The sequence below is a fragment of the Saccopteryx leptura genome, chromosome 12 (assembly GCF_036850995.1).
Source record: "Saccopteryx leptura isolate mSacLep1 chromosome 12, mSacLep1_pri_phased_curated, whole genome shotgun sequence".
Taxonomy (NCBI): Eukaryota; Metazoa; Chordata; class Mammalia; order Chiroptera; family Emballonuridae; genus Saccopteryx; species Saccopteryx leptura.
Window position 1 is genome coordinate 13,168,940 of NC_089514.1, and position 25,689 is coordinate 13,194,628.

The window sequence follows — 25,689 nt, forward strand, 5'->3', positions numbered from 1 at the left end:
CCAGGCTTCGGCGGCAGGTTTGCCCCTTTCATTGGGGTCCCCCCTGCTGCAGGCGCTTGAGGCAATAGCTTCCCCTACACACTGCCGCTCCTGAGTGGGGTTCCCATCTGTCAAAGCACTGGTTGAAATCACTCATCTGCTGCTGGTCTCCCCTTCTATCTCGGGGAGTTTATTCCTCTATTTCTACTTCAGTGGGAACTTAGATGGGAGACAAGTGCCCTTGAGCCATCTGCCATGTTTGACCAAAAGTCTCTCATTTGCTCATCATAAAATGACTTTGTATATCCGCTCAGTAGCTGCTGTGCATCTCCTAGCCCTGGGCCCTGAGTGCGGGAGAGAGCGGAGAAGCTGAGACAGCCCTTCCCCTCTGAGAAGTGGGGAGAGGGGAGAGGCTGTGCCCAGGGAACACCTCTCCGGACATGCACGCCCAGGACCGGGGCCAGCAGAGAAAAGGGGAGGGGCCTTGTGGAAGGCTGTGCTGCATAAACTGAAACTGTGGCTTTAGGAATTTGACCGTTGGGGAGGACTGGGACCAGACCGCGCCCAGTAATTATTACCGAGTGCGTCCAAAGGAAAGGGCTGTGTCCAGCCCAGGTCTCCAGAATCACTCCGCTGGCTGGGTGGCTGCCGCCTCTCCAGGGTCTCGCAGCGCTGTAAACTGCCCAGCTGCTCCCCACCCACGTCCTCTCAGGCCTCCCATGGTTGCTGTGCACTCTATGGAAAGAGTCTGGCCTTGGGAAGATTGAAGATTTGCAACAGGGTGCATGACATCATGTCTTCCCCTCGCTGCTGCCTCCCAGCCCGAGACTAGCTCACTACTGATGGAGACCTCATTAGTGGTGAGAGATACTGCCCCTGGCTTGACTGTGTTCTACGGAGTCTCATGTATATAGCAACCCGGCAATGTAGACTAGCCAAAGCCCATGAGCGCGTCAGCCTAGTTAAGCCAGTAAACAGCCTTGATAGCATTTTGATGTAGGCTTGAAGATAGCACAAAAGGCTCAACATGTGTCACGAATTCAGATGCTCAGTTGCCACTGGTTCCCAAAGCCAGTTGACGAACACGGCCCTCCTGGTTGAACAAGAAAGTTGGTCTGTGCTGTTTTGCCCTCTTTGGCCACGTCGCAATTCCAGTTCCTATTGAGAAGAGTCTGAATGTTGTACTTGCCTTATTTCTGACACCTGCCTCCCTTTTTTCTTTGCCACTTGAGTCCTAATGGGCGCTATGGAAGGCTTCCGCCTGGTGCCCGTGCCCGGTCCTTACTGAGGGTAGCTGGTGTCTTAGCTATTACCCCGAGGCAGGGACGAGAGAAGAGGCAGAGCTCTGCAGTAAGGACTCTCATTCCTGGCAGGATGCTGTATTGTAGAGATTTTCAAGTAAGCTCAGATGTTATCGCTTGGGTCTTTTCAAATACATTCTAGTATTTGACTTCTCTTAGCTCTCGGTCCACTTGGACTCTGTGAGCGTGCCAGAGGTAGTATGAAGCAAAAAAATGTAATCTCAGTGGTTGATTTTTTTTTTTTTTGGCCCTGCTGAAAAGGTCTGGGTGTTGCGTCTTTCTTTCTGTCTCTTCTTAGTGATACAAAAGTGGTCGAGGAGTGGACGTGGCTGTCTCCAGCCACACGATGGAAACATTTACCTTCTGGCCAGTCACCTAAGGAGCATCTCGTGGCTGTGCAAACTCAAGTGTTTCTACCCCATGGACCAGTCACTGAGGGGGATGATCTCTCTGGGCAATGGCAGCCAATGCTCCAGTTTCGTATTTTCGTTGGCGTCATAAACAGGCCAGAGAAATATCTGGGAGGTGGTGTACGACGGTCGTAGCAGCTCGCGTCGGGGTTCTCATTGGTGCGGCCCGTGGCAGATGGGTGTTCTTTTTATTGAAGGCAGTACTATCCAGTGGGTAGTGTTCTTCTCACCGGTGTGCGCCGATGAGGGACATTCTGTCTTCGGGGGAGTGTGTCACCGTCCTGCTGTGAACATCCTAGTCTCCGGTTAGCTGTAATCCTTTCCTGTAGTGAGTTTTTAGCCGCAGACAGTTACTTTTCTGTCAGGAAGGGAGAAATAATGAAGGTGGCCCTTGTATTTCCACTGACTGTGAAGTGCTCCGCGGTGTCGTTAAATCCATAAAATGGCGAGTCACGGTCACCGCACACCAGCCAGCCAGGAAGCGGGCGGCGGGGTTGGGGCTGACCCTCCGGTCGCACCGTGCAGGCCGCTCCTGGTCTGTGGGCACCAAGTGCCCAGTTTTGTTTTAGGAACGCGAAGCTTGAATGGATGTCCGAGGACACATCTAATCTGGAAAAGCTGCTTGGGGGCCCGGAGGACATCTGTCTGGAAGTCCTGCTCTCCTGTCAGTTACCAGAGTGTACATTCTAGAAAAAAGAGGAGACTCCCCCTGGCGTGAGATGCTTCCACAATGGTCTTTTTATCTTGGAAGGGGTGGCGTTTAGAAACTTCTGGAAGTCCATTTCAGTACGTATGAGCTAAGTCTAGCAGAGGTAGTGGAAGGTGCTGAAACAAAGTCAGGAAAGTATTTCGGAAACTTGTTTTGCAAATAGGATGCAGACATTCCAGATTATTTGTGAAACAATATCACAAGACGCAGCTTGTGTGAATGTCAGTGGCCAATGCCTTTTTTGTTTGTTTGTTTGTTTGTTTTTATGATACGTCAGAACTGTAAAATTTTATATTATGTGATACTTTCTTCCACTTCTCCATAGAGGTTCTGGATTAGGAAGAAGAGTAATGCAAATTGTGGTGTGTGTGTGTGTATGTGTGTACACATCTACTCTAATAAAAGAAAAATGAAACAGTCAAGGTAGCTTAGAAAGGTAGTATTTAAAATAGTTCAGAAATCATGTCATTTGGAAACAAAGGAAAGCATGAGAAGATATTTGTGGGAATGCTGTCAAATTGAGCATCAGTTACAAAAATAAAAGCAAAAGTGGAAGACATAAAAATTTTTATTGGCCTCTTGACTCTTTTCTCCTTTATACACACATTTTAGACTCGGAACGACATTCCTGTCTTTCGGAATAATATACCTGATGCCGTCATACAGAATAATACATCTGATGTCTTCATACAGAATAATACACCTGATGTCGTCATACAGAATAATATACCTGATGCCGTCATACAGAATAATACACCTGATGTCTTCATACAGAATAAAATACCTGATGTCGTCATACAGAATAATACACCTGATGTCGTCATACAGAATAATACACCTGATGTCGTCATACAGAATAATATACCTGATGTCGTCATACAGAATAATATACCTGTTGTCGTCATACAGAATAATACACCTGATGTCGTCATACAGAATAATATACCTGTTGTCGTCATACAGAATAATACACCTGATGTCGTCATACAGAATAATATATCTGATGTCGTCAAGCCCCAGGTGTCTCTGTGAAGGAACGAGTGTTAGTGGATCAGGTGCAGGTGCCGGTCTCAAGAGCCAAGCACCTCAATCATCGATCCCTAGACTTGAAGCAAAGTGGTTTTGTGCGTTCTTGAGACATTTTCCACACGCCATTTACAATCATCGCCTTGTTCTTTCTCATCTTCCTTTCTTTTCATGGTTTTTGTCTCCAACCTCTCGTGTCTCACTTTATTAAGCACCTAGAAAGACCTGGCAGGACCGGCCTGTCAGTCACCATTGGCTCACGTGGCCTGCCCAGCATCCCAGTGCACCCTGTTGGGGACAAAACACCTTCCCCAGTGAGCAGAACTGACTCTTCTCCAGGAAACGCAAGTGAGGTGCACAGAGCATTCTTTCAGAAACATGGATATACTTTGGGGTTACAGCGAACTTAGATCGCAACACTAGGTGTCCCTCCAAAGTGGTTTCCATGTATTTAGAGGACCACAGGTTGTCGTCGTAGGCCCATGACCGACAGTCCCGGTTGCAGCGTCATCATTGTAGGAGGGGGAGGAAATGCTGACTCACCATCTATTCTCTCTTGTGCTGTCAAACTCTTGACTTGATGGAGCCATTCAGAGAATGTCTCCTGTTTCAGAAGTAGGCTTTCAAGATCCTGCAGTGGCAAAGCCCCAGGAAGCAGGGTTTCTGAGTAGGATGTCTGTGACATTCTTGGCACAGGAAAAGTAATGGAATGAACCCGAGATTATTAACACATCAAGAAGAAATTGCTACTACTGTCCAGTTTTAGTCTGGGAGTTGGAAGTCTTGTAAACCGATTTTTGTGCTGTTTTAGCCACCGCGCTCTACCCCATGTGTCTGCGCCCCTACCCCGTCTCCTGTTAAATGCATTCTGGAGTTCAGAGGGTGGATCCTACATCTACCACCTGCAGTAAACACTTCCTGTCCGAAGGTCCTGGAAGCATCTGTCATTCCATCAAAGAAAATGGGACTGCCAAGTGCAGCTGGAAGAGTGCTAATAATGAGATGGTTTTAAGCGAGGTTGTAATGAAAAGAAATCTGTTTGAAAGGTCTGAACCTTTTTCTAAGAAAACAAAAACGTGCTCTGCCTCCTCCGGTCTTATTACATAAACATTGCTCTTGCATATTTAGCACAGTCATGTCACTACATGAAAAGCTTGAATACATTTCTAGTTGTGAAAAGTGTGGGGTTTTTTTGGGGGCGGGGGTTACTATGTTGGAGAAGCAACCTTACAGAAGGTTGCTATGGTGTTGAATTCTGTCTCTTGGAGAGGAAAAACCCCTCTGATGAATGTGGTGGATTCCGAACCAGTATGAGAATTTCTGATTGACAGTCTAGAAAAGTGACAATAAACTCCTTGCACAGTGAAAAAGAAGAGCTGCCCTCCAGAACGTGGATCCCAACCCAGAAAAGTGTTCAGCAGACACGAACAATACTCTGCAACATTTTCAAATTGATGGCGCTTTCCAATGGCAACTAATTTGTTCCAGCATTGAAATGAGCATAATTAACAGAGACTTTCTTTCTTAGGCCGATTAACCACCAAAAACCATGCCAACATTGTAACTGTAAGCAGTGAAAACCAATATTTATGAGGGGGATTGTGCAAGAGTTTTGTGTGACAGATGGACATTTTATCACTGTTGATGTTTGGAATTCCCTTGAAAAGTAATGCAATATCTTGTTATTTATGAATGAGTGAACAAAATGATTTTGCTGTGCTGACTTGAGTTCTTTAAAAAACGGGTATACTAAATTAATCTTTTTCTCTATTTAGCCTCTATTACTTCATGTTAGGTAGGCTCGTATATTCTGATGCAAAAGCTTAAAAATCATAATTGTGTTTTTTATTACAGATACAGACCCACGTGTTTTAGAAAAACAAGAATTACAGCAGCCAACCTATGTTGCCCTCAGTTACATTAATAGGTAAGCCATTTTCAGAATTTATAGCAACCTCCTATCTGCCACATGGTTATTTTTTAAATGTGTCTTTTTAACCGAGCAGAAAAAATGCTTTCAGTTCTCAAATATTTACAGGGGATTATTGAAAATCAACCTTTATATGGAACTTTCTTGTTTCTCTGTTGGGGTGATGTACTGGGGATAGTTCTTTGTGCATACGGTTGAAAACATGACTGATTTATATGCTCACTCTGGAAGTAGTTTGTATGCAGAATGAGAATATGCTCTTTGGACTCCATAGGGCAGTTCGGGAGATTACTGGATTTATGTTTGAGTGAAACTTTTAAACGCTGAGGTGAAGAGGTATTATATGAATTCCAAACCTTGTTAGAATATCAGAGTATAGCAGAATAAGTAGAACATTGAAATAACTTAATATCAGAAGGTTATTTGGTAGCAGCTCATCTTTTAGTAAAAAGGCGCCCAGAAGCTGACCCGTCTGTGTAGAGTAAGTAGCATGAGATTTTACTGCGAGCGAGCGTGTGAGAGCAAGTTGAGAAAACAGTTAGAACTTGATCTCTCAGGACTAAAAGGGGACTTGGCGTTTCAGCCAACTCAAATAATTAAGGAGACAGTGATTTTTGGAGAGAACCTGAAATGAACTTATGTTTAGAAAATGCACGCCCCTGAAGAGAGAAAAGCAAAGCAGAAGCAAAACTGGTTTTTAATGAGAACGAAAAACTCTCTGCTCATAATTCATTGCATGAATTTCTGTTGACTGTCCCCTTTTTTATATACGACTAGGAATGTGTTCAGTCTGTTGGTACCAGAGCTGAGGCTCAGGATCTGAAGTGGACAGCTGGGAATGAATTATCTGTCCTGTTTCATTTTAATGCCTTTTTAGAAAACTTAACTTCAGTCTTGTCTAGAGAGAACTTTGAATCGGAGGTGCCTGTGCTGTTTCAGTTTCTTTTATGAAGTGTGTTTTTAGAAGGATTCATTAACATAAACATCTATTTGCATATCTCCTTTGGATTTCCTATTTATCGACCTTCCCTGAAAGTGAGGAAAAAAATATCTATTTATCATTACCCATCGTTTTTGAGATGCTTAGAGCAGAACACCTTGGAAATCCCATCAGATGCAAATAAAGATTATGTGCTTATCTGGACTTCTCAAAAAAACCTGTGTTATTTCAGTGATTAGCATGGGTTTTGAAAAGTCTTTCATTATACATTAGAATTATATGAATGTTAATTAGCCTAGTAGTGTGGAGGCCTGGAATCAATAGGCTTATAGATTAATTGTGGCATTGAATAGGACTTTTTAGGGCTATTGTGTTTTAGGTAAAATGTTACCTAGGTATATGCAAATCCGTGTGATGCTAAGCCTTATTCTAATAAGAGTCGGAGGTTGTTGTATTCATTTATCCTGCTTATATTGTCAGCCATGTTAGCAGCAAGGATCCATTATTACACAGGTGTTACGCTCACTAAAGAAATAAATATTCTGCCAGGTCTGATTTGGGACTGCAAAAGAAAATGAGTAGGGACAAGGGCCACACACAAAAACACCACCAGAGAACTCGAATCAAGTGGAACACGTCCAAATCCTAGAGCGCTGGTATCATCGGCACTTGTGAAATTTCTTGGCTCAGTCTTCTGGGAGAAAATGAGTCACTTTTTAAAATAACCTCTTTATTATCACATCTGTATGGAGACATTGTAGAAAATTAGAAAGTATAATCAAACAAAAATTTTTTTTAATGAAAACATCACATTCCTACCATCCGGATATCACTACTGGTAACACCTCAACACACATTTTTTTAGGTTACCTTAAAAAAAATGCATTATTTTTTTATTTTATTTTTTTGGATTTTTCCGAAGCTGGAAACGGGGAGGCAGTCAGACAGACTCCCGCATGCGCCCGACCGGGATCCACCCGGCACGCCTACCAGGGGCGATGCTCTGCCCATCCGGGGCGTCGCTCTGTCGCGACCAGAGCCATTCTAGCGCCTGAGGCAGAGGCCACAGAGCCATCCTCGGCACCCGGGCCATCTTTTGCTCCAATGGAGCCTCGGCTGCGGGAGGGGAAGAGAGAGACAGAGAGGAAGGAGAGGGGGAGGGGGTGGAGAAGCAGATGGACACCTCTCCTGTGTGCCCTGGCCGGGAATTGAACCTGGGACTTCCGCACGCCAGGCCGACGCTCTACCACTGAGCCAACCGGCCAGGGCCAAAATGCATAATTTTTAACCAAAAGCTGAGTGTTGCAACCTGCTCTTTAGTCATTGAGCTCTGCTTCTCCATTTCAGTACACTTGAATCCAGTCCGTGCCTAACCCAGATCCTATTTAGATTTTCCCGGATGATCTGAACACATCCTGTATTGTTGTCTGTCTCATTCCGCATCCAATCCAGAACAGTCATTGCACCTGGCTGTTTTGTCCCTCTTTTAATCTAGCTCAGTCCCTTTCATTGACAGTGCTGTTGAAAGGCGGGCCAGGTGTCCCACAGAAGGCTCTGGCTTTTCTTTTCTCTCCACAAGACGTCCATTTGGCGGGTTCCTCCGTCTTCTGTATACTTGCCATAACCGAGAATTTGGATCTGGAGAAAACCGGTTTTGAAGCAGACCCGTGATGTATTTGGAGGCCTGAGGAAATAGAGAACTCATCCCGTGGCATCCTCGCTGACAGAGAAGTAAACACACATAGGGGATCGATGATTTACTAGTGATTTTTAGGGGAAGAGAGGGACTGTGTGGCAGGTCGCCCAGGTTACTAACAACCCTCCGCAGTCGGGATCCCATTCTGGACAGCACCACATTCATGACACAGTACCTAACACATAGTAGACACGCTGGATGTTTGTCTGTAGATGGTGAATAAACGCCTAGTAAAGGAAAGAGGGCAGAGCAATGGACGGCAGCAAGGAGGAAGCCAAGTCTGGCCGTGGGGAACGCTGCTAAGAGGAGCCTGAGGGGCCACAGTGAAAGTCCCATGAGAGACTCAAGAAGAGACTGACGTGGGTTAGGTCACACGGAAGGAAGTCGGCTCCTCGACAGTACCCTGACTACAGCGGGAAAGAGTGCCGTCTAAAAAAAACCCACAGTGGAACAAATAAAAGATTTTTCCCCCTGAAACGTCAGAGGAAAATAAAGTCTAATTTTGCTGAGCAGTGAGGGCAGGAGAAGAATGAATATTTCTCTGCTCATATGTCTTATTTGTTCAAGTCCAATGTCCTTTTGGGAATTTCAAAATTGAGATGGAACTTCCTTTGGCAATTAACTGAAATCAAAGGCGTTGGGATCTTTAAAATGGAACTAGCTTTTTTAATTATAAAAAGAAAACAATTGAGTAGAAACTGGAACCTTTATGTCTGTTTGATATTGCTTCACCCTCTTGAACATAATGTGAAGAACAAATCTTTAATTCTTTTAAAATCAGGGCTATTACAAGCCCTGGCCAGATAGACAGTTGGTTAGAGCATTGACCCGATATGCAAAGTTTGCTGGTTTGATCCCGGGTCAGGGCACATACAGGAACAGATCAATGTCTCTCTCTTTCTCTCCCTTACCCCGTCTCCCTTTTCTCTCCCCCACCTTCCTCTCTAAAATCAATAATAAAAATCTGTTACAATACCTGAGCAGATTTTAAGATTGAAATGGTTTTATGAGCTTGGGTGAGACTGAATTAGTGAAGGTTGTGAGAACAGTTCTGCAGAGTAAAAGATGGATATTAATTTTAAGAGGAGGAAGTTTTATCAATTTTGTGACATGAGGAACAATGACAAGTCTCTGTAATGGGAAACTTGATTGCTTAGTCTGTGTAATACACACCTGGAAAAGAAAGTATAAAGGACAAGAAGAAAAGCTAGAAGATTCTGAATGAGAGAATATTGAAGAAATACCACTACAAAGAGCGAAAAATAACAGTTGTTGTTTTTTTCAAATTTTTGAATTTTTACTCTTAAGCTGGAAACGGGGAGAGACAGTCAGACAGACTCCCGCATGCGCCCGACCGGGATCCACCCGGCACGCCCACCAGGGGCGATGCTCTGCCCACCAGGGGGCGATGCTCTGCCCCTCTGGGGTGTCGCTCTGCCCCTCTGGGGTGTCGCTCTGCTGCGACCAGAGCCACTCTAACGCCTGGGGCAGAGGCCAAGGAGCCATCCCCAGCGCCCGGGCCATCTTTTGCTCCAATGGAGCCTCGGCTGCGGGAGGGGAAGAGAGAGACAGAGAGGAAGGGGGGGGGTGGAGAAGCAAATGGGCGCCTCTCCTATGTGCCCTGGCCGGGAATCGAACCCGGGTCCCCTGCACGCCAGGCCGACGCTCTATCGCTGAGCCAACCGGCCAGGGCCTGAAAAATAACAGTTTTATGCCTGGTACTAGTCTGTGCTAAGCACTTCTTACGTTGCCATTTCACTTAACCCTGTGAAGGAGGGACGGGGATGATCTCCATTTTTCAGGGGCAGACGGTGAGACTTGGATGTCAAATAACTCGCCGTAGTTTTCCCCAGCTGGTAGAACAGGGAAGAGTTGGGTTCAGGCCTGCCCCGTCAGGCTCCAGGATCTATTCCTAATCACCAGACAGCCTGACCTGTCAAGTTCTGGTTTAGAAAAGTAAGAGGAGAATTTGGAAAACTTATGTTGGAAAAATAGGGTAGGACAGCTGGTCCAAGGGAACACAGACAAAAATAAAAGGACCATGCTGTAGATAATTGGAGGGTAGCAACCTAATAAAATGAAACAGTAAGAGACAGCAGAAGCTAAAAATGTTATAAGAGTGGTGACCAATAACTCCTAAATGATAGGCTGCCACCAGGAAATGAGCATGCAAAGCACATCCTAGCTTAGCAGGCCTCAGCTCTAGTGGGAAAGGACATCTTAGCATCTGCTCTCAGGAGGAAAGAGAGGGCGGGGCCCAGTGAGCACACCGGCCACTGTATCCACCACATCTTATCGAATAGGCAGGTGATAGGTGAGCTGCAGAGTGAAGCCAGCTGAGTCTCCATAAAGGAGTAACTGAGATAACTTAAAGATATAATAGCATACATGGCCATGGTTATTTTCCCTACAAAACGTTTTTTTTGTTTGTTTGTTTGTTTGGGGTTTTTTGACAGAGACAGAGAGTCAGAGAGAGGGATAGATAGGGATAGACAGACAGGAACGGAGAGAGATGAGAAGCATCAATTCTTTGTTGTGGCACTTTTTAGTTGTTCATTGATTTTTTTCTCATATGTACCTTGACTGTGGGGCTACAGCAGACCGAGTGACCCCTTGCTCAAACCAGCGACCTTGGGTCCAAGCTGATGAGCTTTTGCTCAAACCAGATGAGCCCACGCTCAAGCTGGCAACCTCGGGGTCTCAAACCTGGGTCCTCTGCATCCCAGTCCGACGCTCTATCCACTGCGCCACCGTCTGGTCAGGCTATAAAACGTTTTTATTAAAATAGTATAAATTGAACTTTCCAAATTATTAACTTTATACAAAATAATATACATATTTTAAAAATTAATCAGTAAAGGAGTAGTATGCCTAGGCACAAACTGGTACCTTCTTGCTCTCAATCCTTGTCATTTACTATCTAATAAAAATCTAATATTCTTTTATACCTAAACTAGAGCTCTACTCAAATTCTCTGCACTGCTCAGCACAGTAGTAGTTAGATTTGACCTCCTCTAAAAATGGAATTTTATTTAGCCTAGTGTTTGCCATTAAAGTTAAACAGCAAATTCTAAAGTGGGTTTCATAGAACAGTAATTCCAAGGTTGTTCACTAGTCACACACACGCACGCACACTGAGTTACAAGAGTTCTTTGGTCAGTAAAGTTTGGGAAATCCTGAGCTAAGTAGAATGGATTTCTTTGCCACCGGGACTTACCAAATCCCCTCCTATGCTGATGTGCTTTTTGTGTCTCCAGGAGGGATAATATAATTCTCTTATGTACCCGACCCCTGAGTGCTTTCCTCTTGTTGCCTCTGATGGGACTACTTCTGCATATACCAGTGAGTGTTGCGAGAATGACCACTCCCACCGGCATCCTCAGCTTCCCCAAGGAACCTTGAAGCCTTTCATTCAGGACAGCTTTCTGTTCTTCCTCTGATTCAAATGCAGAACGCTAGCTTATTTCTGAGATGGTCCACTGGGGAGGAGGAGGACAAAACTGTGCCATTATCTGCTAACTCAATCAACTACTCTTTTGCGCCTTTTAATAATGTTTCATTTGCTTCTCACAACTGCCCGGACACCTAGGTGGCTTCTATTAAAAATAAAGCCTTTTCTTTCTTTTTCTCCTGTTCTCCTTCTTCTCCTTCTCCCTCTCCCTCTTCCTCTTCTTCCTTTTCTTCTTCTGCTTAGAGACTGTCACTATTTATCCCCCCGCCCCCCACACACACCAAAGCCGAGAAGAGGGCAATGCTGTGGTTAAGAGTATTGCTTAGCGGGGGTCAGCCTGCTTAGCTTTGGGTCTTGTCCCTGCTGTTCACTAGCTATGTGAGCAAGTTGGCAAGGCTCAGCCTCTGCTTCCTCACCTCCAGTAATGCCTTCCTTACTGTATTAAATCAATTACTGCGTCGAAAGCACATGTAACAGCACTGTGACAGAGTATTGTATAAGAACTAGGTCTGTTTATTCTTTATATTCTACTCATGCTAAGTCACCCCTTATCACCCCTTTCTCTATAGAGTCCATACTGAGAGGAACAACTGCAGAGAAAGCATTGCTTTGGCGAAGGGCCAGCGCAGTCCCCACCAGGAAGTAAACTCCGTGAGACAGAGCCATTTCCTGTCTCCCGCTACTATGTCCCCAACCTTCAGACAGTGTCTGACACATAGTAGGCTCTCAACAAATACTTATTGAATGAATGAATGAATGAATGAATGAGTAAATTTGTGTGAAAGTGATAAGTGAGTGATTCTAGCAACTCGAGGTCCACTTCTCTGAGAAACCAGGAGCCTCTACTCTCCATGTGCATTGTGAGGGCTGTGCTGGAAATGAAATGTCACACAACTTTTATTCAGCATTTATATGGAATTTAGCATAAAGATATACTGAAGGAAGGACATCACTAGTTCTTCTACCATGAACGGCTGAACCGCTGGATGAGATGATGGTTTTCAGGCTCAGAACAAGACTATGACCCCCAAGACAAAGGAATCAGGGGAGGTGAGTCCTGTAATCACTTGGCTCCCTCTCTGAAGGCGTTTTCTTTATTTCAGTAGAGTGAGCTAGAGAGCTGCTCCCACTGAGCTGAGCAGACATAGGTCAGAATTGGGGCAACTAAAGTTGCTGACGTCTGTAGCACAGGAGAACTGGAGATGAGACATCTGGGCAGAAAGGGGCCATAAAAGTTTGCATGGAGGTCCTTCCTGAGTCCATGGTGAGGGTGGGCTGTACCTGCTCAGGGTAAGGCTGAGTCTTACCAAAGGGCAGTGGCAACAGAGGTAAGGACGAAACGGTGAGACCAGAGGTCAGGCGGTGCTGGCGGGCATTGTGTTTTAGCTCAGCCAGCATGGAAACAACTTGTTAACTCCTTAATCATCCAACTGAGAAAACAGGAAGACCTCAAATTAGAAATAAGGACTTTGTCCTAGAGTGTGGCCTGCTCTAGAAACCCCCAGACAACACCTAAAACCAAGGCCCCATAAAATCTTAAGAGGAGACCGAGTTTGGAGGTGAATCCTGACAAATTCGAAGGTCTTGGGAAACACGTTGGCTTTCCACAGATTTGACCTCATAATGTAGAAATGTAGGGCCTACAAAGATTCCACATGATTAGCCTGAAATTGAACTACCTGCTAGAACAAAAATCACGAGTCCTCATAGGAAGGAATAAGATAACACAATGTCTAATATACGGTGAAAAATGACTAGATATGGAACAGGAAACTAACCCTTGGACAAGAAAAAAAAATCAATAGAGACCTTCTCCTAAGATGGGAGATGTTAGATTTAAACAAAGACTTCAGAGCAGTCATTATAAATGTGTTCAAGAACTTAAAGGAGAAGTATGCTAAAGTAAGAGGTTGTTTTGAATGAAAATAGAATCAGTCTGGATGCTCTTTTATTTTTCAGTCCTCCTACCAGAATGTGAACTCTGCTTAATGAAACCTCTCTTCCTCCTTCCCACTTTTATTCCCACTCCAAACCTCTCCTAAGTCCTTCCAACCCTCGCTCTTGCAGATTCAGTTGGACTCATTTTTGCCAGATTATAGTCTGTTATAGCCTCTTAAAATGCTGTGATTAGCCAAGTGTGCGCTGGCCTTTGATTTTATACCAAGAAGCCTGAAGCATTTGATTTTTAAAAAAATCTAAAGGCAGTGGGATTTCTTTCTCTCTCTTTGTCTTTCTGTCTGTCTGTCTCTCTTTGTCTTTCTGTCTCTTCTTGAAACCACCTGTCTGTGGCCTTCGGAGAGCAGTCATGTTTATTACAGTACAAGATAGGCTTTTCTCTTTCCCTCCTTCATCCGCCAGATCTAAAGTTCTGCCGTGTGCCCCCGCCTCAGACTGAGGCTGTGGCCCAGTGCGTGCCGTAAACATGTTGCTTGCTGTTAGGTCGCAAACACCAGACGTCGTGCCACCATCTTCTTAGCCTGTGTTTTTATGGACATCAGCTGAAACAAAGCAGAGGTGGCTGCCTGCCAGGCTTCCCTGGTCGTCTCTAACCTGATTTGGCTTGCACATTGTGTTCTGCAAAAACCATGTACACGCAAGGGACCCTGGGAAGCTGGAAAGAGCTTTATGTGACATTTTGACGTGCTCCAACAATTAGCCTGTGCGGCTCCCGTAAACCACGTGGCAGAAGAGGTGAGTCTTGGCAGAGCTGGCCGGTAGGATTTGCTCGTTAGGCCCCCTTGAGTAATCTCCTTTGTCATCTACCGTCTGTTCTTCGGTCAATTCTTGTTTTAAAACAGGTTGCTTATCCAACTCAAAGAATATCAGGCCTTTTTTATTTTTTAGTCTTCCTTCTCTCCGCCCATCAGGATTTATGACTAATCTTCATTTTAAGAATTCAGTTCAAAGCTTCATTAATTTTTTGTTTTTGTTGTTGTTGTTTTTCAAAATCTTCAAACTTATTACAGGTCAGCAGAGATTCAGTGATACTGAAAGTAGAATTAGGTTTCTGTTTCCTTCCCCGCCCCCACGTGGTAGAAACCCGTTTCCTGGACTTGAAGCAGGAGCTGCTGTCCTTTCAGTATCTCCCAACTGTGGCCGGCCCGCTGATCGGGGTCTCCATCGCCGCCGCCTCCTTTGGCCGCATTTGCCTTGAGACCTCTAGGGTCTCAGCCTGCTCCTCCTTGCCTCCACATTCAGGCTGGTTGCTGGATATTGCTTTGAATTGACCAATTTAGATTAGCTCCTGGTCCCCACGCCCGTGCCCCCTCATTACCTCCTGTCAGCCTCGGAGAGCCTATGTCCCTCTGTTCAGACTAGCTGCTGAGGGTCGCCCAGCAGTCTGATTCATCCCACCACAGACATGGCCTTTCCAGTCTCAGCTGGACCCTCAAGACCAGGGGTCCCCAAACTACGGCCCACGGGCCACATGCGGCCCCCTGAGGCCATTTATCCGGCCCTCGCCGCACTTCTGGAAGGGGCACCTCTTTCATTGGTGGTCAGTGAGAGGAGCATAGTTCCCATTGAAATATTGGTCAGTTTGTTGATTTAAATTTACTTGTTCTTTATTTTAAATATAGTATTTGTTCCCATTTTGTTTTTTTTTTACTTTAAAATAAGATATGTGCAGTGTGCATAGGAATTTGTTCATAGTTTTTTTTTATAGTCCGGCCCTCCAATGGTCTGAGGGACAGTGAACTGGCCCCCTGTGTAAAAGGTTTGGGGGCCCCTGCTCAAGACTGACTGTCCTCCTTCCATCCCAAGTTAAAACCTTGCTAAATGTATCAGTTCCCAGTGTTTCCCATCTCTGGGCTCAGTCTCAACTCCCTCCTCTCTGTCTGTTCATCTGGGTCTTTCGTCCCTGTTCATTTTCTCTCCCCCTCAAAGCCGGCACGTGGCCTGTGCTCCTCGCCCACCTCTCATCTCTGTGGCCTCAGAGGCCCTCTGCTCTGGCTCCGTTTAGTCACACCACAGTGATGATATCATGGCGGGTGTCCATCTGCATCCTCCCCCCCCCCATGCAGGCGCTCATGTAGGGGTTTGGTTATTTGTAACGTGTTCTTTATAAAAATGTGAGATTGAAAGAGAAAAAGAAATGTATAATATACAAATATATACATGTATATATGTAACACACACGCACACTTCTCGTTTTGTTTTGTTCTTGAACGTCTCTCTAGGTCAAAGAGGTAGCTCTAACTCATTCTTGAATGGCTACGTCAGTTCTAAGGTATCTATAACAACTCTTCTGCTGATCGGAGGACATTCGGGTTGTTCCCAGATTCGTTTGTGTGTGGTTATTCTCGGCCACTAATAACAGTGCTGCAGTGGGGTTGAGCCCGGTTTGTTCTACGGGCCAGCATTTCTTTGCTTGTATTTCTACATTAGTGGACGCTAAATCAGATTGCGTCTCCCTCCAAAAGCTTCTTGTCACACTTGGAATAAAAGGGAAGTGCCTCCCCATGGCCAACACGGCTTCTGTGATCGGGCGCCCCCACCTCGCCAGCCTCCTCATCTCCCCCGCCCCCCACCTTCACCCCCCACACCACCACAGCTCCTGCTCCCGGAGCTCACCCAGCTCATCCTGATCCCAGTTCTTGTCCTTGCTGGTCCCACCGCTGGGACGCTCTTCATCCCAGCAGCGCTCATGCCGTTCACCTTCTCACCTCCTCTGGCACCTGGCCCGGTGTCTCCCGCCCTGCAGGTCTTCGCTGAGCACCCATCTCCCTGCCCTTCCTCTGCTTTGGTGACCTCCTTGGCGCTTACCGCCCACCCGAAATCACAGTGTGTTTTGTTACTGCGGGCCTGTCTCCCTGGAGTGTGTGAGCTCCGTGGGGGCAAGGACTTTGTCACCTTGGCCATCACTGTACCCTCAGCTTCTAGAGCAGTGCCTCGAACACCTTAGGCGCTTGATCAACGTTTGAATAAGTGTCTGAAGAACGACCACAGCTTTGTGTGGACGTCCTGTTGCCCTCCCACCTGTGTTGTATACATCTTTCTGGTTCCTGCCTCTTCACACCGACAAGTCCAGGGGCTGCAGTGCACAGTGGTGCATGTTCACACGAGGGAGGACCTTGGAGAGCCCCCTGCTCCACCACCATACACATTTGCAAAATGACTCGAGGCGCTACACCTCTCATTTCATTAGGAAACTCAGATAACTGGTGGTAATCAAGGTGATTTATCCGTTTTCCCCTTCTGTGCAACACCTCGGAGTTAATTAAGGCGTCCATAAATCCTCCCTTCCTGGCTCTCACACACACCCATTTGCAGGATGCCCTCATAGTGCCGAGGCTGTTGATCCAGTTGAAACACGACTTACTTTTCTCACATTGAGGTTGAGCCTAAATACAAGTCTTGCCTTTGAAGGGCCCTTCACTTGCTTTGAAACAGCTCCGTGTCTTCAGTTTCTAAATAATCTGCTCTCATGGCCGACACTGTGCCTAAGATCTTGCCCGTTGGCTGAAAGCAGTGTCACTCGGTCAGCCCTGCATCTCCAGGAAGAAGCCTCCGTCCTCAGCCACGGGCTAGATAGACCCTCACCTCCGGTCTGGGCATCGCTCGTTTCCAGCAACAGCAGCCTGGACTTAGGCAAGACAGCCACACAGCCACGGCATCCCAGACAACACGAGGCCACCCAGCCCGAACAGACAAGACCACTAAGTCATAAGAAAGCATTCACCTGAAATCCTTAAAAGACCGAGGTTGAAGTTTATTGAAATTGCCATATTGAGGAAGGAGATGTGTGATACAGAAAATGGCTTCCCTCCTCTTCTTTTTTACGCAGATAAGATTTTGTTGAACACCTACTGTGTGCAGGGCACTGAGCAGTACACTTTACTGTGACAGCTGTAATCTCGCAGTGGCCCTGAACAATGGCTCTTGTCCTCCTTTTACACCTAAGAGAGTGAATTCCCGGGGAGGTCGTGGCGTGCTTAACTTTTTAGTGCCTTGACCCCTTTGACCCCATTGGTGAGCCGGTGAAGCCTATAGACTTATTTCCCAGAATCGGGTTTTAAAATTCATAAACTAAAATATGTAGGATTACAAAGAAAACCGATTGTATTAAAAATGCAATTGTCAAAATATTAAAATTACAATTATGTGGTACGGTACTTTGTGCTTCCTTATTAAGGCTGTAAATTAAAGGGTAGGTGCCAGGTTAATAGCTTCTGGAACGTCAAATTAGTGATACGTATAAACAATATTTAGAGATCTGTTACAATGGCATTGTGACTTCTATGGGTACAAAGTCATAGACACTATGAAAATACTGTGATTAGCTGCCTATAGTCATAGTTGAAAGAAAAGCTACATTTTAGTGAGAGGTGAACAAAAGTAAAGATGTAAATTTCTTTTTTTATCCAAGTTCAGATCTTCTGCATTCTACCCATGGCCCATTGGGATCCACAGACCCCAGTTAAGAACACCTCAGATGTCAGTTATTAAGTAGCTTCTAAACGTGGGCTTAGACCCAAATTTATACAATTGCAAAGTCTTTGCTTTTTCTTGCATGTCATAGTGCCTCCCCCGCCCTGTTCCCTTGCTCTCTGTAAGAACCTCACACATCCAACACGTCATCTTAGTGCCCTGTGGAGTAGGTCACGGCAGAAGCAAATAATAAAAACTGTGTATCGTAACCCTTTTTATTTTACAAAGAGCTTTCACAATACTCGAAGTATCCTAGTTTCTTATCCAGTCACACATTTTCTCCATTGAGCCATGATTTGACCATAAACGATGATGGCTCTTGATCTAATCTTTTTAATTTTTACAAGGATCAGAGAAATTCAGTGACTTGCTCGAGTTCACACAGCTACTAAATGACAGACTTGGGATTTGAACTCTTGTTGTATCTTTTGGTTGTATATCCCTGTTATCTCATTCTTCTGGATTACCCGGATAGTGATATGAAAAGATGTCGCAGGGTTTCTCGCAGAACCTAGGCTTGCCCAGGACGGGGCTCCCGTCTCCTAACCCCCCACGCCATTATCTCACCTCGCCTCGCCTCGTACACATTGCCTCTAAAAACCTACAGCTCAGAATTGATTCCCATGCAGTCCTTCAGTCGGTCGTGTAGATCACGTGGGCTCCCCGACTAGAATAATTGAAGGTGCTGGCTTGTGTTTTATGTCACCATCTCTAGTTGCCGATAAAATCAAACAAGAGGGGAGGACTTCTCCGTCAGCCCTAAGCAGGTGGCAGTTTAGCCTCTGGCCGTCGCCCGCACGTCCGTCCCGTTTCAGGGGCCTTTTCCCCTTGTCGGATGCGAGCTAGTGCATTTTCCTTGACGACCCGTTCGCTCTGCAGCGTTGCGGAGGCCGGACCTGGGATATTCCATCCACGAGCAGGGTTTGCAGAGCGGCCTTCCCAGCGGCTCCCCACCTTGTGATTATTGAAACCTCCCTGCAAGGTTAGGTGACAACACGGGCCCGTGTAATTTACAGATCGTGGGGCCGACATACGGTCAGTTCTTGCCAACTCCCTCCGCTCTCTAATGAGAGAGAATTCAGCATGCCAAGGCCAGAAGTCCGGTCTGGCTTTTGGAACCGTCCCTGCCTCCTCAGCAGTGTCTGCGGACATCGTTTCTTCACTAGGCTGGCTCTGTCTTTTTCCAGCTGAGAGAGCTTAGCTCTAAGACAGCGTGGTGGCATCACCTGGGCAAATTGTGTGCTCACCTCCGTACATCACGTACGGCCCAGGCTTGCCGTTGGCCCGACGAAGGCTCACAGCACAGTCTAAGTGGTGTCAGCCGCCCTCCCCTCGAGAAAGAGCGTATGGTGCCCACTCTTCAGCAGCCTGTCAGCTGCATAGGGCCTCCGTCCTGCAGACTTCCAGGAGAAAGCGAGTCCAGTGTTGGTTCGAAGTTGATTTATATTTTCATTATTGGGGCAGATTCGTTTGGAGCAAATGAGCCGGGAGGTTGCTCAGACTGGCTCTTCGTGGTGCCTGTGCAAACACCCGCCCCCTCTTTTATTGCCCCTTTCGTCGTTGTGCTCAGCACCCACCAGCCTCAGTGATGTACAGTTCTCTCGGGCCAAACTGGTATGATGAAAAGCTGGTTCTGTATTGCATTAATCTTTGCTAGACAGCAGCCATAATTTTTAAAACTCAAAGCCAGAATGCGTCTAGTCATAAAGGCACATTATGCTCTTAGCTCATTTGCCCTTTAAACAAATATATTTCTAGTCTTTGGCGTGGATTTCTCTCGGTCAGGCAGCAGCTCTGATTCTCGAGAGTTTTCGGTGGGGCGTGCACATACCGCTGTATAATTACCAAAGAAATCTTCATTTAAACTTGAAAAACTATTGTAAACCAGTCAATGTCTGATCCCCTAGGTCACACAACACTTTGATAGTTCCCAAAAGATGTCAAATACAAAAAAATAAAATAAAAATAGATCCCAGCTCTGGAATTCTACCTAATATAAGCCTTTTTTTTCCCCTGTCTTCAAAATAACAGAGCTTTGCCGCTGGCTGTCATCTCTCCCACCTGTTAGTAAGTTTATTATGTGAACAGTGAATTTTAAGACTCATTCTGTTGTGTGTAAAATAGTAACAGCTTACAGCAAAGCAAAATAATCAGGAACTTCAGGTGGTCTTCCATTTAATTCCCGTTTGTATCTGGGTTTTATGTTGTTTTTTGTTTTTGCTCAACATGTGTTTTGTAGAGTCATCCTTATTATCACATGTATTAGTACATGTTTCGTTTTTGTTATGTAGTATTTATTCTATTTTTATAGATTACCAAATTTATCCATTCTCCAGTTCATGGTGTTTGGCTATCATAGAGAACCTGTGGATATTCTTGTACCAGTAATTTGTGGGCACAGTATTCATTTCTCTTTGGTCTGTTATTGGAAGCAGACTTGCTGAGGTCTGGTATCGTGTGTATTTAGCTGTTAGAAGCAGCCAGACGGGTTTTGAAGGAGGTCAGACCACACGGTTCTCCTGCAGGCGAGGCTCGGGACTGCTCGCTGTTTGCACACTCACGAACACTCGGCGTTGTCAGTCATTTTATGTTCAGTTATTCCAGCGGTTGTACAGTGGTATTTAGGGCAATTTATTTTTAATCTGTCGTAGCTCTTTATTTTTGCTATATAAAATTTCTGAAATAAGAATTAAAAAAAATGGAAAGAAATGGCATTTTACACATGTTGCACAATAGTCTACTTATTTCCTTAAGATAAATTTCCATCAGGGAATCACTGAGTCTAAAGATGGACGGAAGGAAAATTTTGATATATTTCACCAAAGTGTCCTCCAGAAATCGGCTCCAGTGTAGGATGCCTAAGTGTCTTATTTTGTCATTCTTTACCCCCACTGGGAATTAGGATTGTTTTGACCCTTCGCCATCTTGAAAAACTGACCATATTTCCCCATGTGTAAGACACTCTTTCCGAAAAATTTAGGGTCTTAAAACTGGGTGCATCTTAATCAGTGGTTGTAGTTTTTTTTTAACTTGTATTTCCCACATTTTCGCGCTTGTTTTTGCGCTCATTGTTGAAGGCAGTGTTTCGTCATCAGACACAGATGAGGACAAGCTAATAGATGGGAGTTTTGACACTGATGAGGAGTTGTATGAATTTTATGATGAACAAAATTTGAGTTCAATAACTTTATGTAATTCTTTGTTTTTTCCTCAAAATTCGGGCCCCAAAATTAAGGTGCGTCTTATACATGGGATCATTTATACATGGGGAAATATAGTAAACAGGTGGGGGGAGGTAGGAGAGGGAAATGGGGGGGTAAATGGTGACAGAAGGAGACTTGACTCGGGGTGGCAAACACAATACAATATACAGATGATGTATAATAGAATTGTAAAAAAAAAAATTAACGACCAAAATACATATTCTAATTCTCATCTATATGATTTCTTGTCTTATTAAAATAATTCTTCCCTTTACAAAAGTAATATCATTGGCAAAATAAAAACGGTAATGAAAATACTTAAATCTTTCCCCCTAAAAAATTAACCATGGTTACTATTTCCGGGTATTTCCTTCTAGTTTTTTCTGTGCATATTTTTCCACAATTATACCATACATCGAATTTCGTCATCTGCTTTTCATAACGAGACTATATTTTTTGTCTTGAAACATTTTAAAAAATATTCGTTTGGCAGCATTAATGCATAGAACTTATTTATCCATTTCCCAGTTGGTCATGGGATTATTTTTCATTTTTCACTGTTATAAATGGTGCTATGATTCCTCTGACATGTTTCTAGACCTGAGATTCAAAAGTATGAACATTATAAAACTGATTGTCAAGTTATTTTCATAAAGGATATAGTCGTTTTCATCTTTACCAGAGGTGACTAAGAATATCATTTTACTATTTCCTTGCAGGCATTAAGGATTATCGTTTTAAAACTTTTTCCAATTAAATAGTGAGGTGTTTTTTGAGTGGCCAGTGTGATGAACCTGTTTGTTTCGCAGCAGGGTCATGACACAGAACAGTGCTAGATCTTTTCATCACGTGAAGGAGGGATGTACTTGCCAAGATGTCTTCTGGAATTCCTTCCACAAGGGTACTGAAGATGAGATCCAGATTGAAGCCCAGATGTATAGCCTCAGTTCTCGCAGAACAATTATTAAATCATTCATATAAAATTATAGAGCCCCTTGTTTAAAACCGAATGACTGACTAGATAAACATTCATCTGATTCCCGAGGAATAAAGACCGTCATGTGTTCAGACTTGTTCCTTCCTTTGTACCGTTTGTGATTAGTCTGTGAAGATCACAGACTAGAACGGTGTGGAACCAGATGTAAGAGCACGGAAAAAAGACGTGTGTTCTGGCTGATTGCTGCTCCTCTGTTTCCAACAGCCCCTCCGTCTAGCCCCCCATTGCCGTCTCTTCCTCTCAAAATGAGCAGAAAGAAGTCTCAGGTGAGAGATGATGATGAGAAATGGCCGTTGGGCCTGTTGAACCTCTTCAGTTAGAATTGATGCGGACCTCGAAAGCCCAGTTCCTTAGATGTGTAAGGAACGACGCCATACGCACCATCTCGCAGTTGACCTGGTGGCTGTCCCAGTCACTTTTCTTGTCTGAACTTAACGCCTCTGGGAGGTTAAGCTACCACTTTATCTTTGCTGCTTGTACTGTGTCTTTACAAGTTACCATATCAGAACCCCAGGCCTCTAAACGGGATAGAGACCTGGAAAGAACTTTCCAAGCAGGTTTCCATCACGACCATCCCTTGAGAGTTTCCTAAGAATTTTGTTTATTCAAAAGCTTCAACTAGTAGAAAGGCAAGAAAAGAAACCTGGCTTTCTCACCAGAGAGAAACTTGGCCACCAGTAGTGGTTGTGGCGGACTGTGTCATCTGCCTCTCCTCCGTATTTACAGAGGCTCAGAAAAGGGATAATGCAGCTTAAGAACTTGATCTCATTACAGGCATGGCCACATTCCATGCGCCAACCGTGCCCTGCCTTCCTGGAGTTCCCTCCCCCACGAACAGACCGTGTCCAGGGTCAGCCTGGAACTGTTTTCCTCACTTGGGACAGGAAAAGAGTTCTGTAAGTCATTCTGCCCCTCCCTCCATGGCCAAACCACCCCGATTCCCTCTGCACTGCTTTGGGCTTCAGAAAGTGAGGTTTCATTACCGTATTTGCAGTAAAAATACTGTAGACCTTGTAAGGCTGGTTGGTGTAAGAGAGATTGGGTGGGGATACAAGAGAAACAGGATTCACTTCCCAACTTAGACTCAAGCCCAACATCTGTGCAAGGCACCTTCTCGCAGGAAGCTGGTGTTGTGTTCGTAGGAGTTTTGTAGCGTTGTGAACGTATTGTGTGGTGTTCCTGTGTCCAACACTTTTTCTTTCTGCAAATCTTCTAGAACTGAAAAGGGATGCCGTGAGGCCGTTCACAGGGAGCTTGGGCTTTTCCCGATTCTTCCTCCTGGCTTTGCAAGAGCCGGGGAAGGAGACTTCAGACACTTCCAGTAGCTTTCCACTTGAACGTTTGTGACAAAAGACAGAAACATGTGTATCCAAGTGACATGTCACTTGACAGTTAATATTTTTCTGTCTCATCTTGTTTTTGTCTGTGCGGCGGCCACAGCGGTCATGTGGTTTTCTTCAATGTAGTCATATCTTTATCCCCCGCTGCCTGACTTGTTCTAGAGACGGAACAAGACGGACCTCAGAAGTTAAATGCAAACAAGATGTGCGGGAATGCGTTTCTTTTAGGGATAAGGGAGGAATGCCTCCGTGTCAGGGAGGATTTATGATTTGGGGCTTTGTTTTTCTCTTTTGTTTTTCATTAGTCTTTCGACTTCGCATAATTCTAATGTGCTCAAGATTTATAAAATACAAGGGTGTTTTTTTTTTGGGGGGGGGGGAGGGTCAGGAGGAAAGAACAAGAAGAGTTCATCAACACTTCACCGAATATAGCCAAATATACTCCAAAAAGATGTGTCACCTAGAAATAAAGACAACCTTTCTCAAATGGGGAGTCACTCGCCAGTCTTAATGTTGTCAGATTTGGGGAAATTTAAGGCCGTTGTTATCCACAGCCCTTCCTCATCTCAGGCAGTAATTCTGAGATGTCAGAAGGCTTGAGTGATAGGCATTTATGTGTGTTAATATCAGCTCTAAGGAAAACACATGTATCTCCGCTGCATCAGACAGCTTGAATAAACACAAACACGTTCAGGTCTTCCTTTAATGCTGCCAACCAGTTGTACTTTTATCTTGGATTCTGCAGATAGAATGAATGCTTTTTTTTTTTTTTTTTAGATGCTTGCCTTTTTGTTTGCTTATTTGTGTTATAAGGGAAAAAATCCTGGGTCAAGTTGTGCTGGGAGTAGATGGCTTGAAAAACTAAGAAGAGCAGCATTTTGGTACTGTCGGGAGTCATGGTCTTTGCTTAGATTTCATGCTGAAGAACAATATGTACATATTTTAACCTTTGAATCTGTTATGTGCTGAAATGTGCAGTGTCGGTGTCTATAAATGAAACCCTGTAGCTGTCACAGCTGTCTTGACTTCGTCTGAAAAAACTACATCGTATTTCTAGTTGTTCTCATGCTGATAATGTTTGAAAAAAGAAACACATGCGAACATACTCCCACACTCACAGTTACCACAGTAAATTCCAGACCACAAGATATGGCAGGAAAGGTCCTCTCTCCCTCTCTTTCTCCCCTCCCCTGCTCTTTAAAATGACCTTTCTTGTGATTAGCTTGAGCATTTTAGCCAAAATTTTTAGGACTTGAACAGATTCATTAGCTATCACCATTGGCATCTGAGGCGACCCAACCAGCCGTCAGTAAGCTCCAGGACTACCAGACCAGCTTGATTTCTGTTTCCTGTGGCTTCTTCAGTCTTCTTTCTTGACTGCTTTGAAAAAAATTTAGTATGTTATATAAACATTCAAATTGTTTTTTAAAATTAAGGAAATCCTGAAGTAAGCTTTGAAAATGGTAGCTGGTTTGGAAGGGTTGGATCACTTACAGCCTACCATTCTAACACAATATTTTGTGTGTTCCTTTTTGCTTTTTTGAGTTCCATTCTAATTTAATAGACATTTATATGAGGTTATAATCAGGGCATGCATTATAACCTGATATAACTATTTCGTGAGCATTTTCCATGTTGCTCTATCTTCAGAATTACTGTTTATTTTTAAAATTTATTGTGTTGACAGTTTCAACTGTACCATTCAATATAACATCCTCTCCCCCCCCCATACTATTTTGTTAATGGCCAGGCAATAAGTCCTTCATAAGATTGAGATTGCAGAAAAATGCCCTTCGTTTTGTCATGATGGCTATTTACAAGTTTTCCATATTGTAGACCATACTGAAGCAAACATCTTTTTTTTTTTTTTTTTTTTTCTGAAGCTGGAAACGGGGAGAGACAGTCAGACAGACTCCCACATGCACCCGACCGGGATCCACCCGGCACGCCCACCAGGGGGGCGACGCTCTGCCCACCAGGGGGCGATGCTCTGCCCCTCCAGGGCGTCGCTCTGCCGCCATCAGAGCCACTCTAGCGCCTGGGGCAGAGGCCAAGGAGCCATCCCCAGCACCCGGGCCATCTTTGCTCCAATGGAGCCTCGGCTGCAGGAGGGGAAGAGAGAGACAGAGAGGAAGGGGGGGGGTGGAGAAGCAAATGGGCGCTTCTCCTATGTACCCTGGCTGGAAATCAAACCCGGGTCCCCCGCACACCAGGCCGACGCTCTACCGCTGAGCCAACTGGCCAGGGCCTTGAAGCAAACATCTTTCATTGTGCCTGT

General features: G+C 44.8%; 1 protein-coding gene across 1 annotated transcript in view; it reads left to right on the forward strand.

Annotated features, from left to right (window-relative positions):
- JAZF1 (JAZF zinc finger 1) overlaps positions 1-25,689 on the forward strand; it is a 327,157-nt gene that overhangs the window by 186,658 nt on the left and 114,810 nt on the right. The window contains exon 2 of the mRNA XM_066354177.1: positions 5,280-5,352. Coding sequence (XP_066210274.1) covers positions 5,280-5,352 — 73 coding nt within the window. The remainder of the gene's footprint in view (positions 1-5,279; positions 5,353-25,689) is intronic.